The 22144-nt window shown below is 42.3% G+C and overlaps 1 protein-coding gene and 1 long non-coding RNA gene across 14 annotated transcripts in view; one reads left to right on the forward strand and one right to left on the reverse strand.

Moving 5' to 3' along the window:
- LOC100644787 (serine/threonine-protein kinase tricornered) overlaps positions 1-18460 on the forward strand; it is a 44913-nt gene extending 26453 nt beyond the window's left edge. For 7 of the 13 annotated variants that reach the window (XM_048406387.1, XM_012319385.3, XM_048406386.1 and 4 more), the window contains 9 exons: positions 10029-10105; positions 10377-10610; positions 10766-10973; positions 11246-11363; positions 11452-11591; positions 11676-11876; positions 11999-12151; positions 12253-12411; positions 12552-18460. In XM_048406387.1, the coding sequence (XP_048262344.1) occupies positions 10029-10105; positions 10377-10610; positions 10766-10973; positions 11246-11363; positions 11452-11591; positions 11676-11876; positions 11999-12151; positions 12253-12411; positions 12552-12667 (1406 nt within the window). In that variant the 3' untranslated portion in view covers positions 12668-18460. Of the gene's footprint in view, positions 1-147; positions 250-2159; positions 2560-2689; positions 2727-7449; positions 7574-9007; positions 9318-10028; positions 10106-10376; positions 10611-10765; positions 10974-11245; positions 11364-11451; positions 11592-11675; positions 11877-11998; positions 12152-12252; positions 12412-12551 lie in introns of those variants that run through there. The other 6 variants (XM_012319388.3, XM_012319387.3, XM_012319389.3 and 3 more) reach the window with 6 other exon arrangements.
- Positions 39-1646, reverse strand: LOC125385220. The gene is made up of 2 exons (XR_007224259.1): positions 603-1646; positions 39-501 (listed from the first exon to the last, which is right to left on the reverse strand). It is a non-coding gene; the product is annotated as an uncharacterized LOC125385220 (long non-coding RNA).
- Positions 18461-22144: the final 3684 nt, after the last annotated feature.

Here is a 22144-nt window from a genome sequence, read left to right on the forward strand (position 1 = left end):
AAACTCGGGACACGCTGCAATAAACTCGATATATCAAATTTTAATTTTGTACCGATTTAATACGCCGATATGCACACATATGTATATACACATACATATATACGTAAATAAAGTTATCATTACGTATAATCTTTTTTTATGTTTCAGGTTAGTATCGTTATTCGTGTAAATTTGGACCGGGAGAATGGCCGGTAAATTACAAAATTTAGGAAATTTACCAGTGTCGGAATCTTGTTCTTCGATTATACGGTAAGAGAAATCGTCGAAGGAACGTATAATTTCTTCGTTATATTGCCTCTATATTTATTATTCCGACAAATTTATCGAAAAAAGTTGGAAACTCCGATCGAAGGACTTCTTGGAGAATGTTGCGATTAAGAACAAGAATTACGACACGTACTATAACATCGCGTTATTTTAACACGATTTCGATGAAATTAAGAGATAAAATCTTCCTCTCGTTGATCTTTTCCCTCGTTCTTTGCGTTCATTCAAATTAATCTAAAAAACACGTTGAAAAAAAAGAATAACTCTGGAATTAAAGGAGAAAGTGTTTTCGCCGTGGTTAACATGCAGTTAATGCGCTGGTAATGTTATATAACCTTGTATAAATCGTTATTAAAATTAATTGGTTCCACGTGATGGCGATTATCAATAATTTTTCATTTTACTCGTTGAATCACGAAAGATGATTCACGCTTGACCTCGGACCAGGGCCCACACGTGTTTCACAGGTTATTTTCCATAATGTGTTTGAAAATCAATCTGTTTCCTCCATAGGAAAATATGAGTTAAATTTTAGTAACGTCGATGATGCCTAAAATTAAATACGAAGAATCGCTACGTTAAAAATGTGAATCAACGATACATTTTAGAACGTTTCTGAAATGATTCGTATGTACTGAAATATTCGTATGTACGGTAAATATTAAAAAAAGTGAAAATCCTGTTTTTTGTAAAAGGTAATAATTGATCATGACATAGAAACAGGCTCGTTAAACGAACGATAATCGCGTGACGTTTGCGAGGTGGGAAACACGTGGTAGATGAGCAATGCAAATTAACGTATAAAGTGGTAGAACAAGTGTACGAATTAGATCGGGCAAGCGGCGAGTAAACGCGCGCGCGTTCGCGGCGAACAACCGAGGACGAACGGTCGACGAATAGGCAAGCAAAGTCGAGCAACTGAGCGAGCAGCTGACGCGGCGAAATCAATATTCCCACGTGAAGAGGTGGACGATGTATTATATGTACTTAGATAGAGGGCAATGTGAGCGCCGCGTCGCACTGTACCGTTCCGCTATATCTTTTGTTAATCTGCCCATCTTTACTCGCGTAAACTCCTTATCTGCAAAACAGATTTACAAAGTTAAACGAAGAAATAAGTTTTTAGCAAATGTCTCCGTATAACGTTTATAGCATTCGCTAGAGCACTCGCATACCACCGACGTATTCTTTTGCGTTGAATTTTCTTACGGAAAGTGCCACGTGAACAAAAATGTGGATATTTCAGAGGACGCCCCCCCCCCCCCCCCTCCCTTAGAAGCCGATATTAGCGGAAGGTTTGTCGATCAACGCGTTAATCGATAAACCTATCGGTGCCGTTAACTAAGAAATTAAATTGAAAAGATTGGTTGGACGGTGAACGTTTGGATTTGATTATACTTGTATAGAGAGCGGAAGGAAAGAGATAAAGAAATAATGAGTACACGACGGCGGCGGGGTTGAAAATACTGAGACGTCGGAAGCGCACAAGTGGGTAACTGTGATCAGGTGACGAGGGTAGGCTGGCTAGATCGTCGCGTCACGGTCCGTGGTCCGTAATCCGTAGTCCATGGTCCGTGGTCCGTGATCCGTGATCCGTGCTTCGCAGTCCGTAGTCCGTGGTTCGTGGTTCGTAGTCCGTGGTTCGTGGTTCGCAGTCCGTGGTTCGTGGTTCGTAGTTCGTAGTTCGTGGTCGAGGTAGTCACGCGCACTTTCGGTCTTCTCCTCCTACTTCGGTCCCCCCTCCCCTCCGATCGTGCTAGCGTTTTCTGGACGAAGTTTCTCTTGGGTTGTATGTTGTATAGTGTACGTATAGGATCTCGGCGGGCATCGAGAGAAGGAGACGAGAGAAAGAGATCGGGAGTCGCCGGTTGGCACTTGTGTGACGCGTTTCGTTGCGTTTGTCTCGTACGGTTCGAACCGTCGCGCTCTTCTTTCTGCCGTGTTTTTGGAGAGAAGCTCGAATGACGAGCAGGTCGCGTGGTCGTCGTATAGTCGGAGTTGGAAGTGGGCATCCGTCGTTCGGTGGTTCCTTGTCGTCACCGTCGTCGCCGCCGTCGTCGTTGTCGTCGCCGTTTCGTCGATCCTTGGGGACGAGAACACGAAGAAAAGTGCATTCTTTCGTTCGATGCGTTTTCGTAGCCGTTCCAACGTCTACGTGTTCCACGGTCTTGACGAAACCCGCTAAAATTGGATACCACGTCGACCACGCGATATTCGTAGCTGACCAACACCAAAGACGAGTCGAATGATGCGCAGTCGCGTGAAACCGCTTCGCCAACGATAACAAGGAAAGTACGAATTTCTTTTAACTTCCTTTCCGATCTACCTCGTTCTAACTTGCGTCAAAGTGCACGCGTTGCTTCGTTGTTTCCTACTTTTTTCTCCTGATCGCGACGTGCATCGTTTAAACTCAACACTAGCACTTCTCTTTTACGTAATGTTACAATATTTCTACGACGGTAAGTCGTCGAGTTAGTTGATGAGTCGTCGTCGTGGTGTCGAGAATCGTGAATCGTGACTGACTGACATCGTCTTCCAAGAACTCTCGACAATCGTCTCACGAAGTCCGCGTTCTTCGAGGAAACTGAGAAAAGAAAACCGAACGAAACGTTACGTATACATGATCATAGCCATGGAACAAAGTGGCACGCGATATATTTCGAGCATTCGCGAAACGTTTCATAATTATAGAACTATTTGAAAGTTTGGTTATTCGTTGCTCTCCAACTATGCGCGATTATCGTTTCACGTGTCTTGGAATTCGGACGAACCGTTGGAGCCGACGACTCTTGGATACGGTATCTCGAACGATGGTTCGAACTACGATTTATTTTGAGTGCGTAAAGTGACGGTTTTATTGCGCATCAACTAATACCACGCATACCTAAAATAGCGACAACGCGTCCTCGTAAAACTCGTTCACCGCGCATGCCGCTCTGACGTAAAACACGAACAAACGCCGAACTCGAAACTATAAACAAACGTCCACGAGTTTGCTAAAAGTTGCGCTTCGCAGCCACTCGTTCTTTCCGCGAGTCGGCTCGATTTTCTGCATTTTCTTGCAAACGTCTTCCTCGAACCGAAAACATTCGTTTCGATTTGCACGAGTATCCCCAGTGGAGAAGAAGAACGGTGGTCAGTTCGATCGGGCCTTTTGATGTGCAAGCGCGGCTCGTGTAGAGTGGTGCGTTCGGTAAGAGTCGAAGAACGGTAAACCAACCGTTAGTAGGTGAAAGAGCACGGGACGGGACCGGGGCATGGTACGAAGCCACGATGAGCAACGAACTCTCGAGCGAGCGAACGGGAGCGAATGACTCAGGCTCGGGCATCCGCGTGACACAGATATACATACATGTGATATATACAAGCGCTACGACCATTGTTATTCTTTCAACCATTCCATCATTCCTACGATTTATTATTCTACGAGTGGTCTCATCGGTTTTGGTACGTTAGTATATATGTAGCTGATGCTTTTCGAAACCATCGTATGATAAAATCAAATTCTACCCTTTGGAAAGTGAGTAACGTCAACTGTAACCTTCGATATTTTACGTTTCTTTTTTCAACAAATAACAAGAGGCCGTAGCGCGTTGAGACGGTTTTTTTTTTTAAATTCTAACCAATGTTTATTCATCGAGAACGAAACACGCTTGCACACCTGGGAGAAATTGCTTGTATCTCGCAACTATTCGGATCGAACGAAGGTGTTATTTTTCTCAAAGGTCGTCTCCGCTGACTATCAAAGAGGCGTTATTCGTAAAGAGACGTTCCTCGAAGGAAAAGCTTTTCCTCGAGCTACGCCTTTGCATGGAACCGATACAGGACTGTTTTTACCCGGATAAAGCGATCGGATCGATATCGATCGTTTACGACCACTCGTACAAGCTACGGATACAAGCAACCGGATCAAACCATTTCGGTTTGTCGGTAAAATTGGCAAATGTTGAAAAATGTAAACGCGAGAATCACTGAAAAGAAGAAGAAAAGAAAAGATTCAAATTACGTATATTCGTATTTGGCCGATACGTTCAGCTAGAATCGATCGCGTATAAACCGTTATAAATTGTGCGATATATGTATTGAGTTTGAAAGAGCGTGGAACAGTCGAAATACTTATAAAAATATCTTATATTGCAAAGCGACAAACTTCTTCGAACGAGCCTATTGGTCGTACAAGTACGACAGTTTTGACGTTCGTACGAGTGCACTTGCCGGCGATAGCTGAAAATAAGCATAGCTTTTTAAGAATATCGTTTGAAAGAAAGCAATCGTTGGATCGTGTTTCGCCTAAAGCTACGTTGACCTCTCGTTTCCAATCGAGCAAGGATATAGGCCGCGTCAGGAACGTAGATCAGGCTAGTCTTCTTTCGTCGCTACGTTTGTTCGATATCGCGAAAATAAACGATGCTTCTAATCTAATTCACGTTTGAAAAGAAGCAGAATCAAGAATCGGGCTTCGGAAAGGGTCTCTTCTCAGAAAATCGTATGGTTGTTCGGCTTTGTAGGTGAATGTACCGTTTGTTTAATTCCGCTATACCACGCGATGAATTCTCGTTTAGCGTTACTCGAAGGAAATCAATACATAGACAATAAAACTTATTAAACAATAAAAAATTGATTACTGAGGTTACTCGCGAATACGTACTGTCCAATTGTAAATTGGTCAATTCCGATCGATTCGCGACATCGTTCTGAATTATTTGCTGGATCGCGCGATAGCTTCGAGCGGAATAATAACGTTTTACTTTAAGCAACTGTATACAAAGAATGTATGTATATGCATATCGACCTAAAAAATCGTATTTCGTATTTAATTCGACCGGTATATACCATGATCGAACAAAGCCACTTAGAGTACATATACCTGCTCCGAAGCGAGCACAAAGTCGTCTTGCTTCGATTTTCCTTCGATCAAGATTGTATACATACATACATACGTATAACCATATCGATTGCTGAACGATTTTACGTACAAAATCGACGGAATCGTTACGAATAAACGTCGAATTAAATTTAATAACGACGTCTCTTGTTAATCTTTTTCTATATTTCTACGTTAGTTGTATACGCGTTATATTTGGAGATATTTTTTGGGGGCACATGGAGCGGTATCGAAAAAGAAATCTTCGACGAAATCTCGTCGAATTTAGTAGCAAAAGTATCGATCAATGCTGCACCGAGCGGTCGCCGCGTGTATCCTCGAGATAAATTTAGGTACTGCTACTGCTTTTTAGATTCGTCGTATATAACTGTGACGTCGGTCGCGAACATTCCTTGGTCTTTCAAACCAATCATAGCGAATAAATTATAGCAGCGCTTTTATCTCTTAGCGGATATTCGTAATTGTATATTTACAGAGAATTATCGTTGGTTAAAATTATACGGCCTTTCCACACGCAATTAACGCGCTTCGTTTTACGATACTTCACATCGCGTAAATGTGTACGATGAGAAAGTATAATCAACCATCGTGAAAATGTTTTTCTTACTCCGAAGTTTGTCTTTGAAGATAGCGGAAGAAAACAAAAAGGAAAGAAGTCTCAAACGAAAGGTATAAAAAGTAAAAGATAATTTGAATCGAGTTTTAGGAATCGGGAACAGAGAAAATGACGATGAATTATGAAAAAGGTTTGAATCAGCGAGTGTCGGTAGCGACGAAATGGAAAAAAAATGAAAATGGATAGGAAGAAAATGTCGGTAGAAAACGTCGAGCGGCTAGTTCGCAGCAAGTCGCGAAGATAAACGAGAGTTTGGAAGAAAGGAGAAGGAAAAACACGAGTTCTGACAGCGTTGAAAAGAAGAGACGAAAGTAAAGCATCGTACGCGTCAGTGATTAGCGTATAGAATCGCGCGTATCGACATAAGTAATTTTCGTAGCATCTTGCAAGCAGGAATGATTGGAATTGCAAGTATCTCGAAGAATATCTACGCAGGATTTTTATGGCGGGCATTACCCGTTCGTTCACCGTCGCGAAAACGTGAGGTGTTTGAAAATGCATGCCGTTTGAACGCCGTAACCGTCGATCACGTAAAAAGAAATCGATTTTCCGCGATTACTCGCCATAGTGCGCTAAGGAAGAAGGTACTCGATCGCCTTCGTTATTTACACGGTCGTCGAATGTAAATAATCTTTAAAAGTGCTGACGCCGATAAGCACCATTACCACCGACGCCTACGCATACGTGACTCATGCTCTCGATAGTTGGTACGTTCGTAGCGTAACGCGTGATACGTATATGCACGCGATACATACATACAGCTAATCTTTAGTCCTTCGCCGTTCCCCAATATAGCGCTTTTTTCTTGGTTGTCCCGTTTTCCTATGTTTCCCTTTTTCCGCCATAGTTTACGCGAATTATCGTCAGAACTCGATAAAAATATAATAAACGGTCCGAGTAATTGCGAACGCGTAGCAATACAAAACGCGCATTCCTTTCCCCTTTCTCTTTTCTCTCTGCCTTTCTCGAGTTTGATCGTTGCGATCGATACATCTGCGATTCACGAACAGAAGACGAACTTGACGTTTAAAGCAATTTTAGAGTAATTTCAAGCTAAATATTACGATATCGACGTAATCGAACGAATATTACAATAGCCCTTGAGGCTGAATAAACTTACGCTTATTCTTGCGTATTATCTCACCTGCGTTTCGTTTCCTAACTCTGAACGGTTTCTCTTTATCCGCGATAGTCGATCAGCGTCGATCAGATTCGATCCGCGTCGTTATCGTTATAGTCGTCGTTATTTTCGAAGAATGAAAATAATTCATTCGACGACATCGTTCGTTCGTCGATCAGTTTCTGAAAATGGCATTAAAAATAATCGTTTAACCCTGTTTGTGAAAGCGTTATGCCTCAAAGGCAAAGCTACGAGGAAATTTTTAGATTTTTATCTGAAATGCTTTGGCAAGCGTTTCCGGTCGAAAAACCTCGATGCTCGCCCACTTACGCCAACTTGCGGTAACGCGGTAGACGGCTCGCAGCGTTACTCGATGTTCTTACTCGAACACGTTCAGTTTCTCGCATCACGCGCATACTCGTACGCTTGTTGCAAGATGTTTCGAGAAGTTGCGTTCCGTCGTCGATACTTTCTATAAAGATACCCTCTAATTTGTGTTTTACACACGACATTTCGTTTTATCGGACTGTAGACAGGAGATCGATTCTAATTGAATTTTCAAAGAATGAAATTTCGATGGTTTATCGCGATACGGAAGAGATTCGAAACGAAAGAAGACCAGGCAGAACATCTCGGATATTAGTGAGACAGCGTTTTGTTGATCCGTGCACGCGCGTTTCCGAGAGTAAGTGGCACGGTCTAAACGTAAGAGCATCTGCGATGATATGTTAACTTTATTCGATAATGCCGGCGATATTTGTCGATAACTTGCCATGTGCCACGTACACCACCATAGTTTCTGCCTCGTAATTTCTTGGCGCGCGTGATATCAGAGGCTTTGGTCGTAAACCTTCGATTAGCAAAATTTCGAAAGCTTTGATTTCCTGATTAAACTTTGTTGTAAAGTACAAGACCGTTTCGATGATCGTTCAATTTGGAAAAGAATCATCGACGTATGAGATGAGGAAAGGACAGTTTAGCAAGGAAATAAGTAATTAATTCATATTTTTATCGGTTTCCTTATAGGATTACAACGTCACGCTTCCATACACGTTTCGCGCACAGTACTCGATACAATATAAAAAAATATGGCAATGTACATAGCTAAAAAGGTGAATGGTATATACGTACATAGTTACTGGCGTTGCTCATAGTTAAAACTATATTCGACTCGATCGAAGGTCGTTATAGCAAGATGCAATCAACGTTCTCGCTTTCACACGATTTCTAACCGAAGTTCAACGACGTTGCGTACGTAATATCCAAAGTTCCGATAATTTTATTCTACGCTTTATTCTGTTGCCTTTTACGATTCATTTTGGCAATGTACCTGTTTATTCGTTACATCGCGGTTTCTTGTACGATAGTTCCTTGACGTTAACGGGTATTAAATATCGTCCGTACAGCGATCGAAACGGGAAACGCCTTCCCTCGAAAGTTTTTGAAACGTCGGCGTTTGTCCGCAAATCTATCGAATTATTTATCAGCGTACAGGATATTTATCATCGTGCCGTTTGCCGTTTCCAATTCAGCAGTTCAAGTCAGTTCAATTGTCAATGATATCTACGTTGCTTGATCGCGATTTTGCAGCGATAAGGTGGTTTCGATGTCACAAACGATTTTGGTGAAAGAAGGAAACGGAAGTACCCGTATCGGAATAGTCGCAAACTCTTCGACCGCGCAACGTCGAAGGAACAGAGAAAACCGGCTAGTAACGAAAACACTAACGGTACGCGATTTACGCAATCGGTGTCGAAGAGAAGCCTTAAGATCAACGGCGTTGCGTATCTTCGATCTGCATCTTATACTCGATCGTAATCGTTTCCCACATCGTATCGCGATAAATGTATCTAGCGATTTTTGAAATTGTTTGAAATATCGTCGAAACGAGTCGTAATTTTATCGGATTTTAAAGCAGAATTATCGAAGATAGCACGAGTGTGTCAATCTCGACGATCGACATATTTTCTTAGTATTCCAAGCGGCAAGAGAACACGAGATTAATTACAAAAGTGGCAACGAAGAGCCGGGTAGCGTAGAAGAACGTTGAGGCACAAGAAGAACGTTGTTCGCGTGTCTTATGTTACCCTTTATTTGCAGACTGAACGCAAGAGACGCGCAAAGTATGGCTTCTAGAATAGTTTAATGCGGCCTTGCAGACCGTAATGTAATCAGCGCGTGACGTCATTGTACCTACTCCCTAGTTGTGCGAGGATCGAATCGCGAAATATACCTTGAGGACGAGTGTACCGGAGACGTACGCGAAGCTGGCGAATCGTGCCGTTCGATCTCTTCGGTATATCTCGGTACATATATTTCTTCGATTCGATTTCGTATTCGTATCTTCGCGTCTGTGTTCGTTCTCGTATCTTCGGTAAAATGGTCCTCGTCTTCGCGGAATCGTAAGGGAGCAGCGACGTTGTTCTCCCGTAAGTATAAGCCACATGGTCGAGTGAAACGGAGAACGAAAATGTATCAACGTTTCTGGTTTAATTTCGTTTCTGATATAATGCTTGTTTCGAGTACCGCGATCAGTTCCCCGACTCGACGTTCGAACCTTTTAACGCGTAAACTTACTCAGGATTTCTAAGCTTCCTCGATATCGCTGTTAGAGTTAGGTGACATCGTCGAAAGCACCCGATACGAAGGATATTAATCGATGTTGTAGATTTTCGATTCCGTGACTCCAGTACGCAAACACTGTCTCGACCGAACGTTGCACGATCATTCACCGCAGCCATTATTTAATAAACTCCAAGGCTAGTCAACTTTTGCTCTACGCGAGAGAACGTTCGCGTTGCTTTCGAGACGGCCGATATTCGACACACGGCGGACGAACCGACTATTTCTACGTGTCTCTTTACAGATATCCGCCAATCGTATCGATTCCAGACTACAGCGTCTTTCGATGTAGCTCTATAAATAAAATTTTGGGAAGATATCTTACGAAACAACGACCGACGATCGCGCAATAAATCGAGGAAATTTTGAAATTTCCGTTGCTGGCCCTTCGCATTACCGTTTTTAACCAGATCGAAGAGTTTCGGTGCGAAAGGATTCGTGTCATTGTCACGGCACGAGACCTCGCTTCTGGAGATCGGTGTGCGGCACTCAGTGACCTCCTTTTGCATGTATTACAGGGGTGCTGGAGATGGCGGCCACAGAGAGCACGATCCGTTTCAGCGGCCATACATTGGACAAAGCTACAAAGGCCAAGGTAATTTCTTTCTTTCTCTCACGGACAATCTCGCTTTTCGTTTTTCATTCGTCGTATTTCTTATCCTTGCATAGTAAATTTCAAACGGTTGTAAATCAATGTTTGGACGATGCGTACAGATATTTGTAGGAAAAAGGCACGCTAACCATGGCATTTTCATTTACATCGCCCTAGTAAGAGATTGTTTAACCCATTTTTCGGTATATGCGAACCATGCACGTACGTGGATAGTTTGCTTTTTCTATCAACATTTATATGCTTTTGGCTTTAGGTAACGTTGGAGAATTACTACAGTAATCTGATAGCTCAGCACATCGAGCGAAAGCAAAGGCTCGCGAAATTAGAGGAATCGTTGAAAGACGAAGGTCTGTCGGAACAACAGAAGCAGGAGAAACGGTTGCAGCATGCTCAGAAAGAAACTGAGTTTCTTCGTTTGAAACGTTCCCGACTTGGCGTCGAAGATTTCGAGCCTCTCAAAGTTATCGGCAGAGGTGCTTTCGGAGAGGTAAATTTGCGTTGCAGAAACCTGGATAATAAATTAATTAAGATGTTACCGTGATCGAGAAACTGTTCCTCTCTAAAAGAAACGCGTAGAACGCGAACGATTTTTAAAGGCGATCTTCCCTGTTTGTAATCTTGTTGTCGTTGTGTATCGAACAGGTAAGACTCGTGCAAAAGAAGGATACCGGGCACGTGTATGCGATGAAAATTTTAAGAAAAGCCGACATGCTGGAAAAAGAGCAAGTGGCGCACGTCAGGGCGGAAAGAGACGTCCTAGTGGAAGCGGATCATCAATGGGTCGTAAAAATGTATTATAGTTTTCAAGATCCTATAAATTTATATTTAATCATGGAGTTTCTTCCAGGCGGTAAGCTTTCATTTCAATTATAGTTTTCGCGCTAGTATACGCTTTTACTTGTTGTTTTTTCTCTCTTTTGTCTCGTTGCCTTCTCTTTCTTACAAATTATTGCTACAAGACGTACATACTCCTCGATTTCATTACATAATTCAATTACGATAAATATTTGCAACCATTTCCTATTTTACGTTAAATTACGATTAGTATGCCGATCGTTGCACCTTATCACATGTATATTTATACGAAACAACAGAATCATCGAAACACGTGTGTTCTTGTAGGTGACATGATGACGTTGCTGATGAAGAAAGATACGCTTTCCGAAGAGTGCACGCAATTTTATATTTCGGAGACAGCGTTAGCGATCGACTCTATACATAAACTGGGATTTATTCATAGGTAAAATGCAGAGTTACGAGAACTAATGGAAGTAACGATTCGAAGCGATGTAGCTAGAGACTAACCGGTATAATGTCCCTTTTTTCAGAGATATCAAACCGGACAATCTGTTATTGGATGCACGAGGTCATATAAAACTCTCTGATTTTGGATTATGCACGGGTCTGAAAAAGTCCCATAGAACCGATTTCTACAGAGATCTCAGCCAAGCAAAGCCTTCGGATTTCAGTACGCCTCTTTTTCTACCTTTCCTTTTCTTCTTATTCTTATTCTTCTTATTCAAAATACCACCGTTTAACCGTTTTGTTACAGTGACATCGTGCGGAAGCGGAAGTGGCGGCGCGATGGATAGTAAAAGAAGAGCAGAAAGCTGGAAAAGAAATAGGAGAGCTTTGGCTTACAGTACAGTAGGAACACCCGATTACATAGCTCCGGAAGTATTTTTACAAACAGGTTATGGACCTGCTTGTGACTGTTGGTCCTTGGGAGTTATCATGTACGAGATGCTCATAGGTACTGAAGTTTCTGCTCCCGTAAATGCACGATATTTCCGATCTTAGCAAGAAGAACGCGTATATCGCTTGTTTTTCTTATTTTCTACAGAATTTTATCGATAACTTTCGTCTTTACTTCAGGATATCCTCCATTCTGCAGTGAAAATCCCCAAGAAACTTACCGGAAGGTTATGAATTGGAGGGAAACCTTAGTTTTTCCACCAGAAGTTCCCATTAGCGAGGAAGCTAAAGATACTATAATCAGGTTTTGTTGCGAAGCCGATAGAAGATTAGGTTAATATTTGATATACTATGTTCAAACGTCGATAAAATACCTTCGCTATTATGTAGTAGTTGGACGACTCATACGATTCTTCTTTTAAAATGGCCCATAGGTGCGCAAAGAGGTATAGAAGAACTTAAACTAGCCCCTTTCTTCCGTGGCGTCGATTGGGAACATATCAGAGAAAGGCCAGCAGCGATTCCGGTCGAAGTACGTTCTATCGACGATACTTCCAATTTCGACGAATTTCCCGATGTGAAATTGGAGATACGTAAGTATACTAAACATGTATGACGACGTACTATTATTTCGATTCCAGGAGGAAATAAAGAGCGGTACGATTACTTAGCCGGTAACGTAAATTCGAATGTAATTTTCTCCATCTATTTTTTTTTTTTTCGCCGATTACAGCATCCGCGCCAATGCCTCAAGATGGGGAGGTAATATACAAGGACTGGGTATTCATTAATTACACGTTCAAACGATTCGAAGGTTTGACGCAACGAGGCACGCCAACCAAGAAATAGCAACACTCTATTTCTTGCTCGGTTTCGACCAGTCAGCAGCCTGACGCAACTGGAATTCCGGCCTTGGTACATAACCCGTACCCTCCGATGTCATCAACGGCATCTCGAACGGATGGTTGATTCGTTTTATCTTCTGAATACGGTCCAGTCAATCATCGGCAGTCAGACGCTTTTACATGTACATACGTGAAGTGAAATAGTCACGACGTACGTACATAGGTACACGTTATCGTATGAAAATGCGAAAGAAGAATTAGAAAAGAAAGAAGAGGTAAAAGGACAAGAAAGAACATGACAAAGACGATAAAAAACGTCGTGTTGTTTTAGGACAAAGGACAAAAAGAAAAAAAAAAAACGGAGTGATAAATATTCCGGAGACGAGCAGGTGCAAAAATCGTTGCACATGTGATAAGGAAGAACCGAAATATTTTCATGCGCACTGTAACGTTTTTAGCGATGTCGCAATTATAAAACACGTTTGTTTTTCGTTCTATCGTGAATACTGTTTCCATCCGATCTTCGATGCGTAGCATAATAAGATCTCTTTCTCTTCCTTCCTCCCTCCTCTCTTTCTCTATCTTTCTTTTTATAGTAAAAACATTAATGATAGGAGCAAAGATGGAGCCTCGGTCCCGTGATTCTCGCAGAATGTGTATAATCTTTGTATACCGTTTCGGTCGATGTCTTTCTCTGTCTAACGAAGCACTGCTTTAGCTCTCGTTTTCAGCTCTCTTTTAAACGTTGTATTTATAGCTAGTACTGTGATATAATATTGTTTAAAAGTTTTGTATAAAAATTACCGTTTTGTCTGTTAATGATTACTGAACTTTACGAATGTTGTATTCTGTTCGATTATGCTTAGGTTCCGTTCAAAAAATTTAAATATTTGTTGGTATAAAAAAGGTATTTTATATTTATATATTTTTTGAGAGCTTTTGTCTGGATGGTGTGCAGGAATTGCACGAAAAATAATTGGTGAAATATTCAACAAGATCGATCATGTGTTTAATCTCGTAGATTTTGTTAGATAGTTCAGATTTTATATCGATCAATAGCATCTCGCACGAATATTCGGAAATTTGTATCGGTGTACGACGAACATTTTTTAATTTGTTATTTACATGTAATTATATTTTTCGCTATGAAACTCTGTAATTTGGAATAATCCAATTATAATGTGTAGGTATCGTGGCACAAGCTTTTGCGTAACTTTTGTGCTTTGTAGTTTTTTGTATCAACATATGATGTATCATTAAATAAAATGTATTGCAGTTAATTAACCAATTGGATAAGAGAAGAATTACAATGTATAGAGAATAAAAGGCATGCAGAAGGAGAATCATACAAGGTACCGGGTCTCCTTCTTAGAGAAAATTAACAAACGGTTTTGTTCGTGCCTGAGCATTATGAAAATTGTAAAGCTTTAAAAGCAGCTTAAACGATGTAAAAACGGAAAATAACGGATACATTCGTAAAATTCAGGGCTCCTTCGTTGCCTTATTAAGGTTCCTAACACGTATACACACGCGCAGCCCAACCCAAAAACTACAGAAGGCGACGCTGGGTAAACCATAGTTAGTAATGGAACAAGAGAAAACGCTAAGAGGAAACGCTAATTGATGTAATTTAGTGATCGATGTACATACATATATCTTTTATAGTAATTTTACATTGATTGAAATGGAAACAATTACACAGGGATGTGCCAGGTTTCCGCGGTCATCCTTTTCTCTCTTTCTCTCTTTTTTTTTTTTGTCTATTATTTTGTTATCCATTTCCATTTTACATTGAATTTTAAACGAGAAATAACGTTTACTTCCGATTCGCTCGAGTAATCGTTAATTAATTTGCATTTGCTAACGAACTGGATCGTAATGTCGTTTAAGAGGTTGGTGCCCGAGTACGTAGCACTAGCGATTGGATTATGCGAAATCTATCGCACACGGAGGGGAAAAGAACCACGTGTGTGGTGCATAACACAATCTCAGTCGATGAATGTAGTTTCATTTCAAATATAGCTATATGCATATATTTAATTTATTTAGCTATATAAATATAGCTATACATTATGTAGTTTACCGACAGCCAGGGCACCGCGTTATTAATAGTACTAATGATAAATAAGATAGAAAACTTCTAAATAAATAACCTTAAAGTGGTAACGTACGAAAGTACCTACGTATGTGCGCACGCTCGAGACGTATCGCGTACCGGCTGATAGTACTTGTATCAAAGTTATCTGCTCCTTCCTAGTACGATCCGGCGTATATTCGTTAACGAAATTCACGCAACGCGATGTTGTTGCACGTATATGTATGTGTTTAAGAGGCGTTAGTTTCGTGCGTCTTTGTCGGCGAACACCTCCAGCGTACGAGTGTGGAGCACGAAACAATCGTAACGCTTCGCGTCATGCGAAACAAGTATTTCATTCGCGCGAGTGTTGTGTTTAGAAACGGATTACGAGCCAGAAAAAAGGTTGAGTAGGACGATTATCGTTGTATCTCAAAGGTGTTTACCTTTGATTCTGTGAACGAGTGTACCATGATTCTTCGTACAATCGCTTCTTAACTGGACGTTGATAAGGTGCACGGTTGGTGCTCCACGCTCTGATGCTCGAAGCGCGAGTAGCCTTACGTCGTACGAAATGAACACACTTCGATGTATAACTTTACGATACAGAGTGCTTAGATTTATGAAGTGCGACAGTTTTTAAACGCAGGAAACACGAAGTAAAAAGTATAATAGCAACACTATTTTTTGCACCGGTAGAAACGAAAACAAAGAACAGTGGAGGTGAAGGTGTGCAAGTGTAATATAGAGGATGCGTCGTATTGGTGTGTATGCGCGCGCGCGCGCGCGCGCGTGCGAATCGTGTGAAAGAAACGGTGGCTAGGAACTCGGGAATCATCGGAGGATAGAAGAATCGAGAAACGAGTAGGGAAGGAAAACCGTAGGAGAAGAGTAAAGAGTAGAACGAGATACAGAAGAGACGAGAGGGGGGAGAGAGACGGTTGTTGCTGTCGAGTTCAGATACTCTGATACCGATAGAGATACTCTGGCGTCCAATGCTACTGAGTAAACGAACCAAGTAATCGCGATTTATTTATTTTGAAAAGAGAGTTAAATAAAATAAAACAATAGCCACGAGATGCCTTCGATGCAGCAAATGTTTGATGCCCTGAGCAAACAAGAATACGTGCGCGTTAAAGACGCAACGCCGCAAATAGGTTGGAAAATTGCGTAATCTGTGAAATTTAGATAAATATTATGAAAACACATCGACTCGGAAAAAAACGTTTGCGATTGAAAGTTAACCGAAGGTGACGTCACGTATGCTTACATACTTGTACGACGACTACTTGTAATAACGATTTTTTGTGAACGTACCTCAAAGGAAACTCCAATAGATTATATGATAATATTCGTCGGTGAATGTTGTAAATATTAAGAAGCGTTCGAGTCGTAGCGTTGGTCGAATTGTGTGTCGAATAAAAAAATCAAGTAATATTTCATCAAAGTATATTACAACATTGCATTTCGACTTCGACAGATGATTTAATTGATTGTCTCTCGTATCGCTGTAGTTTGCGTGCAACGATTTCTAATAATAATAATAATAATAATAATACAATAATAATAATAATAATAATAATAATAATAATAATAATAATAATAATAATTACACGAAGAAACGCTAAATTAACCGAGAAGTTTAAAGTTCGCAATTAGTCGATGCGTACAATTGGACGATCCGTTCGAAACGATCTCGTAACATCGATTAATTTGAAAAAATCGATACAAGCAACTACTTTGCCTTTTCTTTTTCGAACAAGAATATTACCGATACTATCGTACACGTATATTTGATACACGGTCGATTGGCCGTCGAACGTATCGTATAAATATCATTGTACCTATTCGCTTAGGAACGTGGCTTTTAAGCAACAGCAACGCTGATTCTGTCGAGTGTTTTCGGACGCGTTCCACGTTAGTATCAGCGTGCGCGATTCATTTCGGTACAATAAGTTACGCGTGTAACGTTTCGCGTTAAACTTCGGTCGTTTTAAATGGAAAATGAGATAAGGAAATGGCTGTTTTCAAACGTTCGAGCGTAGATCGTACTTTGTCCAAACTAGAGCTATCCGTTACTCTGTTGTTCTTTTTATTTTCGTTTGATCGCGCTCCATTGAATCGATAAGAAGTAAGTTTGTCAGGGTTCGCATAACGTTCCGATGCATCGACACCCGGCGTCCTATCGAAAAACGATTGACAGAGAATTCGTTGACGAAAGATTCGTCACGCGACGAATTACACGTATGATGCGAAATGCAAGCAAATCAGCGAATTCAGCGATATTTGAAAACTGTCTCGTCTCGATCGAACGCCACGTTTGCGTAGCTTTGAAATTTTGTAATCGAACGATCCGTATTTCCAGACGAATCCACTCTTCTCGTCGCAAATCTCTATTTCTCTTTTCGCCGATATATCCTCGTTTGTTCAATCGATCGAATCAGCTTCTCGTGTGTCGATAATTGCCGTCTTATATTCCTAATAGGTTACGTGTCAATAAATAAAGTAATCATTTTCACAATACTTTAAATCTCGTGATATATCTTCAACGAAAGAATTATTCGGAATATTCGATTAGACGAAACGAACGATTACGCGAAAATCCTTGGCGCTATGATTTTCTCTTGGATGCGTTTTACTTTATTCGTTTCCGATTGTATGGTAATTTCGATCGTACGTGATATCTTACGGCTTGCGATCGATCATCGTCTTTTTCGTCTAACGATTTTGTTGAAATTCACGCGTGAAAAATTGAAAACCGCGTTGAAAGAGGTAGGTGTGTGTAAATCTAGTTGCAGCAGCCTTGTATCATAAAATTTATTTTCGAATGTCGTTGTCACGAAGTCGAATGAAAAATATTTCCAGTCGAATTTCTCAAAGTATACATATATATAAACGGGAATGTGTTATGTCCGGCTAACATAGGGGAAAGAAAGAAAGGACGTTGTGGTAGAGAAGAATATTTACATTTTTTCTGCTTCGGTAGTTTTACGCGTTAAAGTAAATAAGGGCTTGATATCGATAACATAGTTTGAAAAGAAAAACATTAAAAGAGGTAAAATTCGTCTAAATAGAATGTTTATTATTTATATTACATACCTATATTACACATGACGTAATTTTACGTCAACGGCTGTGAACGCGTCGAATCACGCACTGCATCGTCGGAATCACAACAATCGTTGCAACATTGTACTTTTCGCATCGGAACTTTTATTCGACTCGCTGTCTCTTTCCTAGCGACGTTCTCCCGTTAGAGACATCATCGCAGCTATCCGATTCGATATTCCAAACCACCGTGATATATCGATACAGGTGATACGAAGTAAATCGCTCTATACTATCATTGCGCATGAAAAATAAATAATTAAATAAGACAGGATGCAAGGCGATGACCGAGGAGTGTTTCGTCCTATCGTTCGTTTTTACCGTGTGATTTCTATTCGCGTCCTCGTTTGCATTCACGATCATCCCGATTGATTTTCCACGTCTGCGTTCAAACGAATAAGACGAACACGAACTCGAAATCGCAGAGCCGGTCGAACGTTTTCGTTTATTCCAACGGTAAGTTTGCGCGATTTGATCGAGGGTTTGACATGCAGCAGTTTCGCAAACAGAAACGGGGAAATATAGGCGACATACGAAGTGGAATGCTGCTTCTCATGCGCGATATATTACAGTGTAATTATAGATATTGTCGTTAATAAATTGTTTTTTATTTTAGCCATTGGTTATTTTATTAAATCGCGTGTACCGATTCGCGTTTTTCAGATCGTTTATCGTTGCTTTTCTAGATCCGTATCATTGTTTCGACGTTCTCTCTTCTTTCGAATTGTCTCTCAAATTATCTTAGATCGATCCAACGGCGACATTGCCGAACGTATTCCGATTGCTGATTTTTCACAGGCACCAACCAGGTCTATCCGGTTTGCATACTAGAACAAACGTTTTTATTCCTTGATCATCGGGAAACGTTATCGTGGCGTTCGTCCCTTCGAGGATTGTTCCTTGGCGAGAAAGTTCGTACAGTTGTGTGCGAAGGAAAGGAGAACGAAAGTACCGCGAATGAAATCGATGTTCAAAAAAGTTGATCCTTGAATCCATAAGCGAGCGCTTAAACGGAACGGGAAAACCTTACGTATTTACGTACTGTATGGGGAAAAACGTAAAAAATATTTCGATTTAGTCCGTTAACGTCTGGTAAATGGTTGGCCTTTTGCTCGCAGGGATAATTAAATCTTTTATTCGACCAACAACGCGTTTACTTGCTTGAATGGGATTATTTATACGATTTTGCGCAAGACGTATAATAATTCGGTAATAATTCGAACGATGACACAGCAGCGATCAAATTTGCCCGTGTGGAGGCTCGCGAGAAAGATCTTTATCCGATGTTTCGGAAGAGGCGGATTATTACGTGTCGCGTACCACGTTCGCGTCGTAGAGCAAAAAAGAAAAAGAGAAAAACGGTTAGGCTATATAAATAGAATCGCGTTATGGATAAATAACAAGCGTTCGTCCTTGGTTCGTTTATGAGTTAACGATTTGAACGGAAAAGCATTCTTTAAAAAAGATTTCTCGTTGCGTCGATTCTTTGGACGATCGATGTCGACATTTTCGTTCTATCGTAAGAGGATTTTCCAACAATAAATAAGAGAATTGCGAAATCTCGATCACGCAAAGACGTGGATACATTATACATGAAAACTTAAACGTGCTTACACTACGGAATTTATACCGACATGTTATCCGCGGAAGCTTCGATCTGCCATCAACTGTGGTTAATTTTTAGTAAATGAAATACGCGCAAAAATAACCCGAGAAATCAATAGAGAGATTCGATCGGTTACAACGATCCCACGAACGTACGAGTTAGATCAGAGACCGTTGCGTCGCTTATCATACTTACATAAGTACACCGAACGATAGTCAAACGAGTCCAAGTGCAAGTACTCGCTCGCTTACGAGTTTAGACAGGAGGCGAATCGAGGTAAACGAAATAAAGGAGATTCGACGGTGGAGTTTTCTGTCTTTACCACCTGCGTGAAAACGAGGGTCTTGCTAACGGTAAGTTCGAATCGTTCGGTTCTGCATCTGCTACGTCCTGAAATCTATCGACGAGAAGACGATGGTCGATCGACGCCTTACGAGGTAAGCAAGAGATTCGAAGAGCTATCGATCGATGGCGCTAATGGGATAATCGCGGTTACGTCCGAGGTACGTACCGTGGTAATTTTTCGTTTCGTTCTCGACCGAAGGTATCGCAACGACGAAAACGAGAAAAATCGTGATTTTTCAGACGCGATTACCGTTCGCTGGCGACAAAAACACGAGCAAGACGATGGAAGAAGGAAAAACGGTAAGAAAGAAACTCGATCGATCGTTCGTTGCGAGTAGGGCGTTCGATTCGATTTCGATTACCTAGTCGAACGGTGGAAACGAGAAATTGAAATCGGGAGAATGACTAGTTAAAGGTAAATACGAGCGCGTTCGCGTGCGCGTGCAGAGCGGAAACGATGGAGCGGATGAAAAAAGGAGAAGCTATTTGTCTTCGTGTAAAACGGAGCCGATAAGGGAGAGTAGGAGAGAAGCGAAGGCGAACCTTTTAACGTCGGTCGACGGCAATGGTCACGAACGGAAGACCGACGCGTACAAATCGAACGATTATGCGGATGCCGCGACACGTGTCGTTTATCGGAACGCACGAGGTCGGAGAATGTGATTGAATCGATTCCGGTGACGAATAGTCGTCGGACCGCTTGGATTTTTCGCGGGATCGAAAGTCGATGGAACGGTGGAAAAGCGACGCGAAGAGGGCGGCGCTCGCGTATCCACGCATCGTTTGCAGCGCGTAGAAAGGAAAAAACTGACGGCCAGCGTATATCCGACGAGAGAGGAGTTACAGCGAGAAGAGTGGTTATCGGGAGATTGCGATTGGTAGTGGCCTCTGACCTCTCGCAAGCGGTTGCTCCGCCTCTCGTTTACGCGGCTCGCCGTGCACGGGGTAGACTCGCGAGCTCGTTAAGAACGGCCTCGTGGTCGCGTCCACGCACCCTGTCCGCGATCGAGCCCGAGCTACGCTTCGTCCAACGAATCGCGAGCGACGCGCGGGCTCCGGCTACCGCTCTAAACGCAACGAACTCGCGTTTACTCGAACGACGTACGGAAGAGGAACGCGGAAGCGATTTCGATGGGTCGCGTCGTATACGACGAATTCGAGGTTCCTTTCGTGTGGAAAATCGTTTGGTCGCCGCGTCGAACGCGTTCGTCATCGTCAGCATCGGAGACTAGAAGGAGAAGGAAAAGGAGAAGGAGAAACGGCTGCCTGCTCAAGGGGTTTGCTCGAATCCGGCGCAGCCGGATCGACGATTGGAGTGGCGCGACCGCGAGCCATCGATATCGCGTAGCAGTGGCTGGCGGATGGTAATAGAAGATGACGCAATCGCGAGTCGAGCGATATCGCTGCTCCGGCCGATCTCGTAGCGCGGGTTCCACGTTCGGCCTAATCGAAACCGCGCGTCGCTCCGACTCGAGCGATCGAACGCCACGAGGCACGGTATGTAAGTACGTGTCCACCACGGTGGTAGCAGGAACGATCGAAAGAGATTCGTCGATTCGAACGTTTCGTCGGTCTGGACTCGGTCCAAAATTCCTCTTAACAGCGAAGGACGAGGGACGGGGAACGATCCGCGCGATCAGCTTTCTCTTCCTCAGGCTCTCGTTTCGATCGAGCGCGATTTCGTTCGCGTTATTCCATCGTTTACCGTGCGCACAGCGGTCGGAGAACGAAAAAAGAAGCGAGATTTTTGAACGAGAGCCAAAAACCGCGACGGTACCTACTCGCACGGAAAAAACTCTCCCCCTGAGCCGTTTGTTTCTCCTGCCAAGTTAGATTTATCGAAATTCTAAGCATCCGGCTGGTTCGAGGCTATCCGCGCGCCGTGCCACACCGTCGCTCGCGATCTCTTCGTTTTTGCTCCTTCGCCCTAGCCGTGCTCGGCATCCTTCGCGTGATTTATCCCTGTTTTATGCGTTCGCCTCGCGATGCTCCCGATCTCGCAGCAACCAACACCTGCGAAACCTTTTTATACGGATGGATCGTCCTTCGTAGACACGTGGTTTGCGCCGGTCGAAAACGAAAAATGCTTTTTCACTCCGACTACTAAAGAGAGAGAAAGAGAAAGAGAAAGAGAGAGAGAGAGAGAGAGAGAGAGAGAGAGAGGGAGAGGGAGAGAGAATGGGAAAAGAAAGTACGTGGAAGAAGAGCAACTAGGTAGTTGCTGGCGTAGGGGCGTACAGGCGTACAAAGCGGAGGACGGTCCGGAGTGGCAGGCAACCGAGCTGACAGGAGAGTGCGAACGGCACAGGAAAAGGAAAAGAGGTTAAAGAAGAACCGAAACGAGTCGC

Source organism: Bombus terrestris, chromosome 6, assembly GCF_910591885.1.
Source record: "Bombus terrestris chromosome 6, iyBomTerr1.2, whole genome shotgun sequence".
Lineage (NCBI taxonomy): Eukaryota > Metazoa > Arthropoda > Insecta > Hymenoptera > Apidae > Bombus > Bombus terrestris.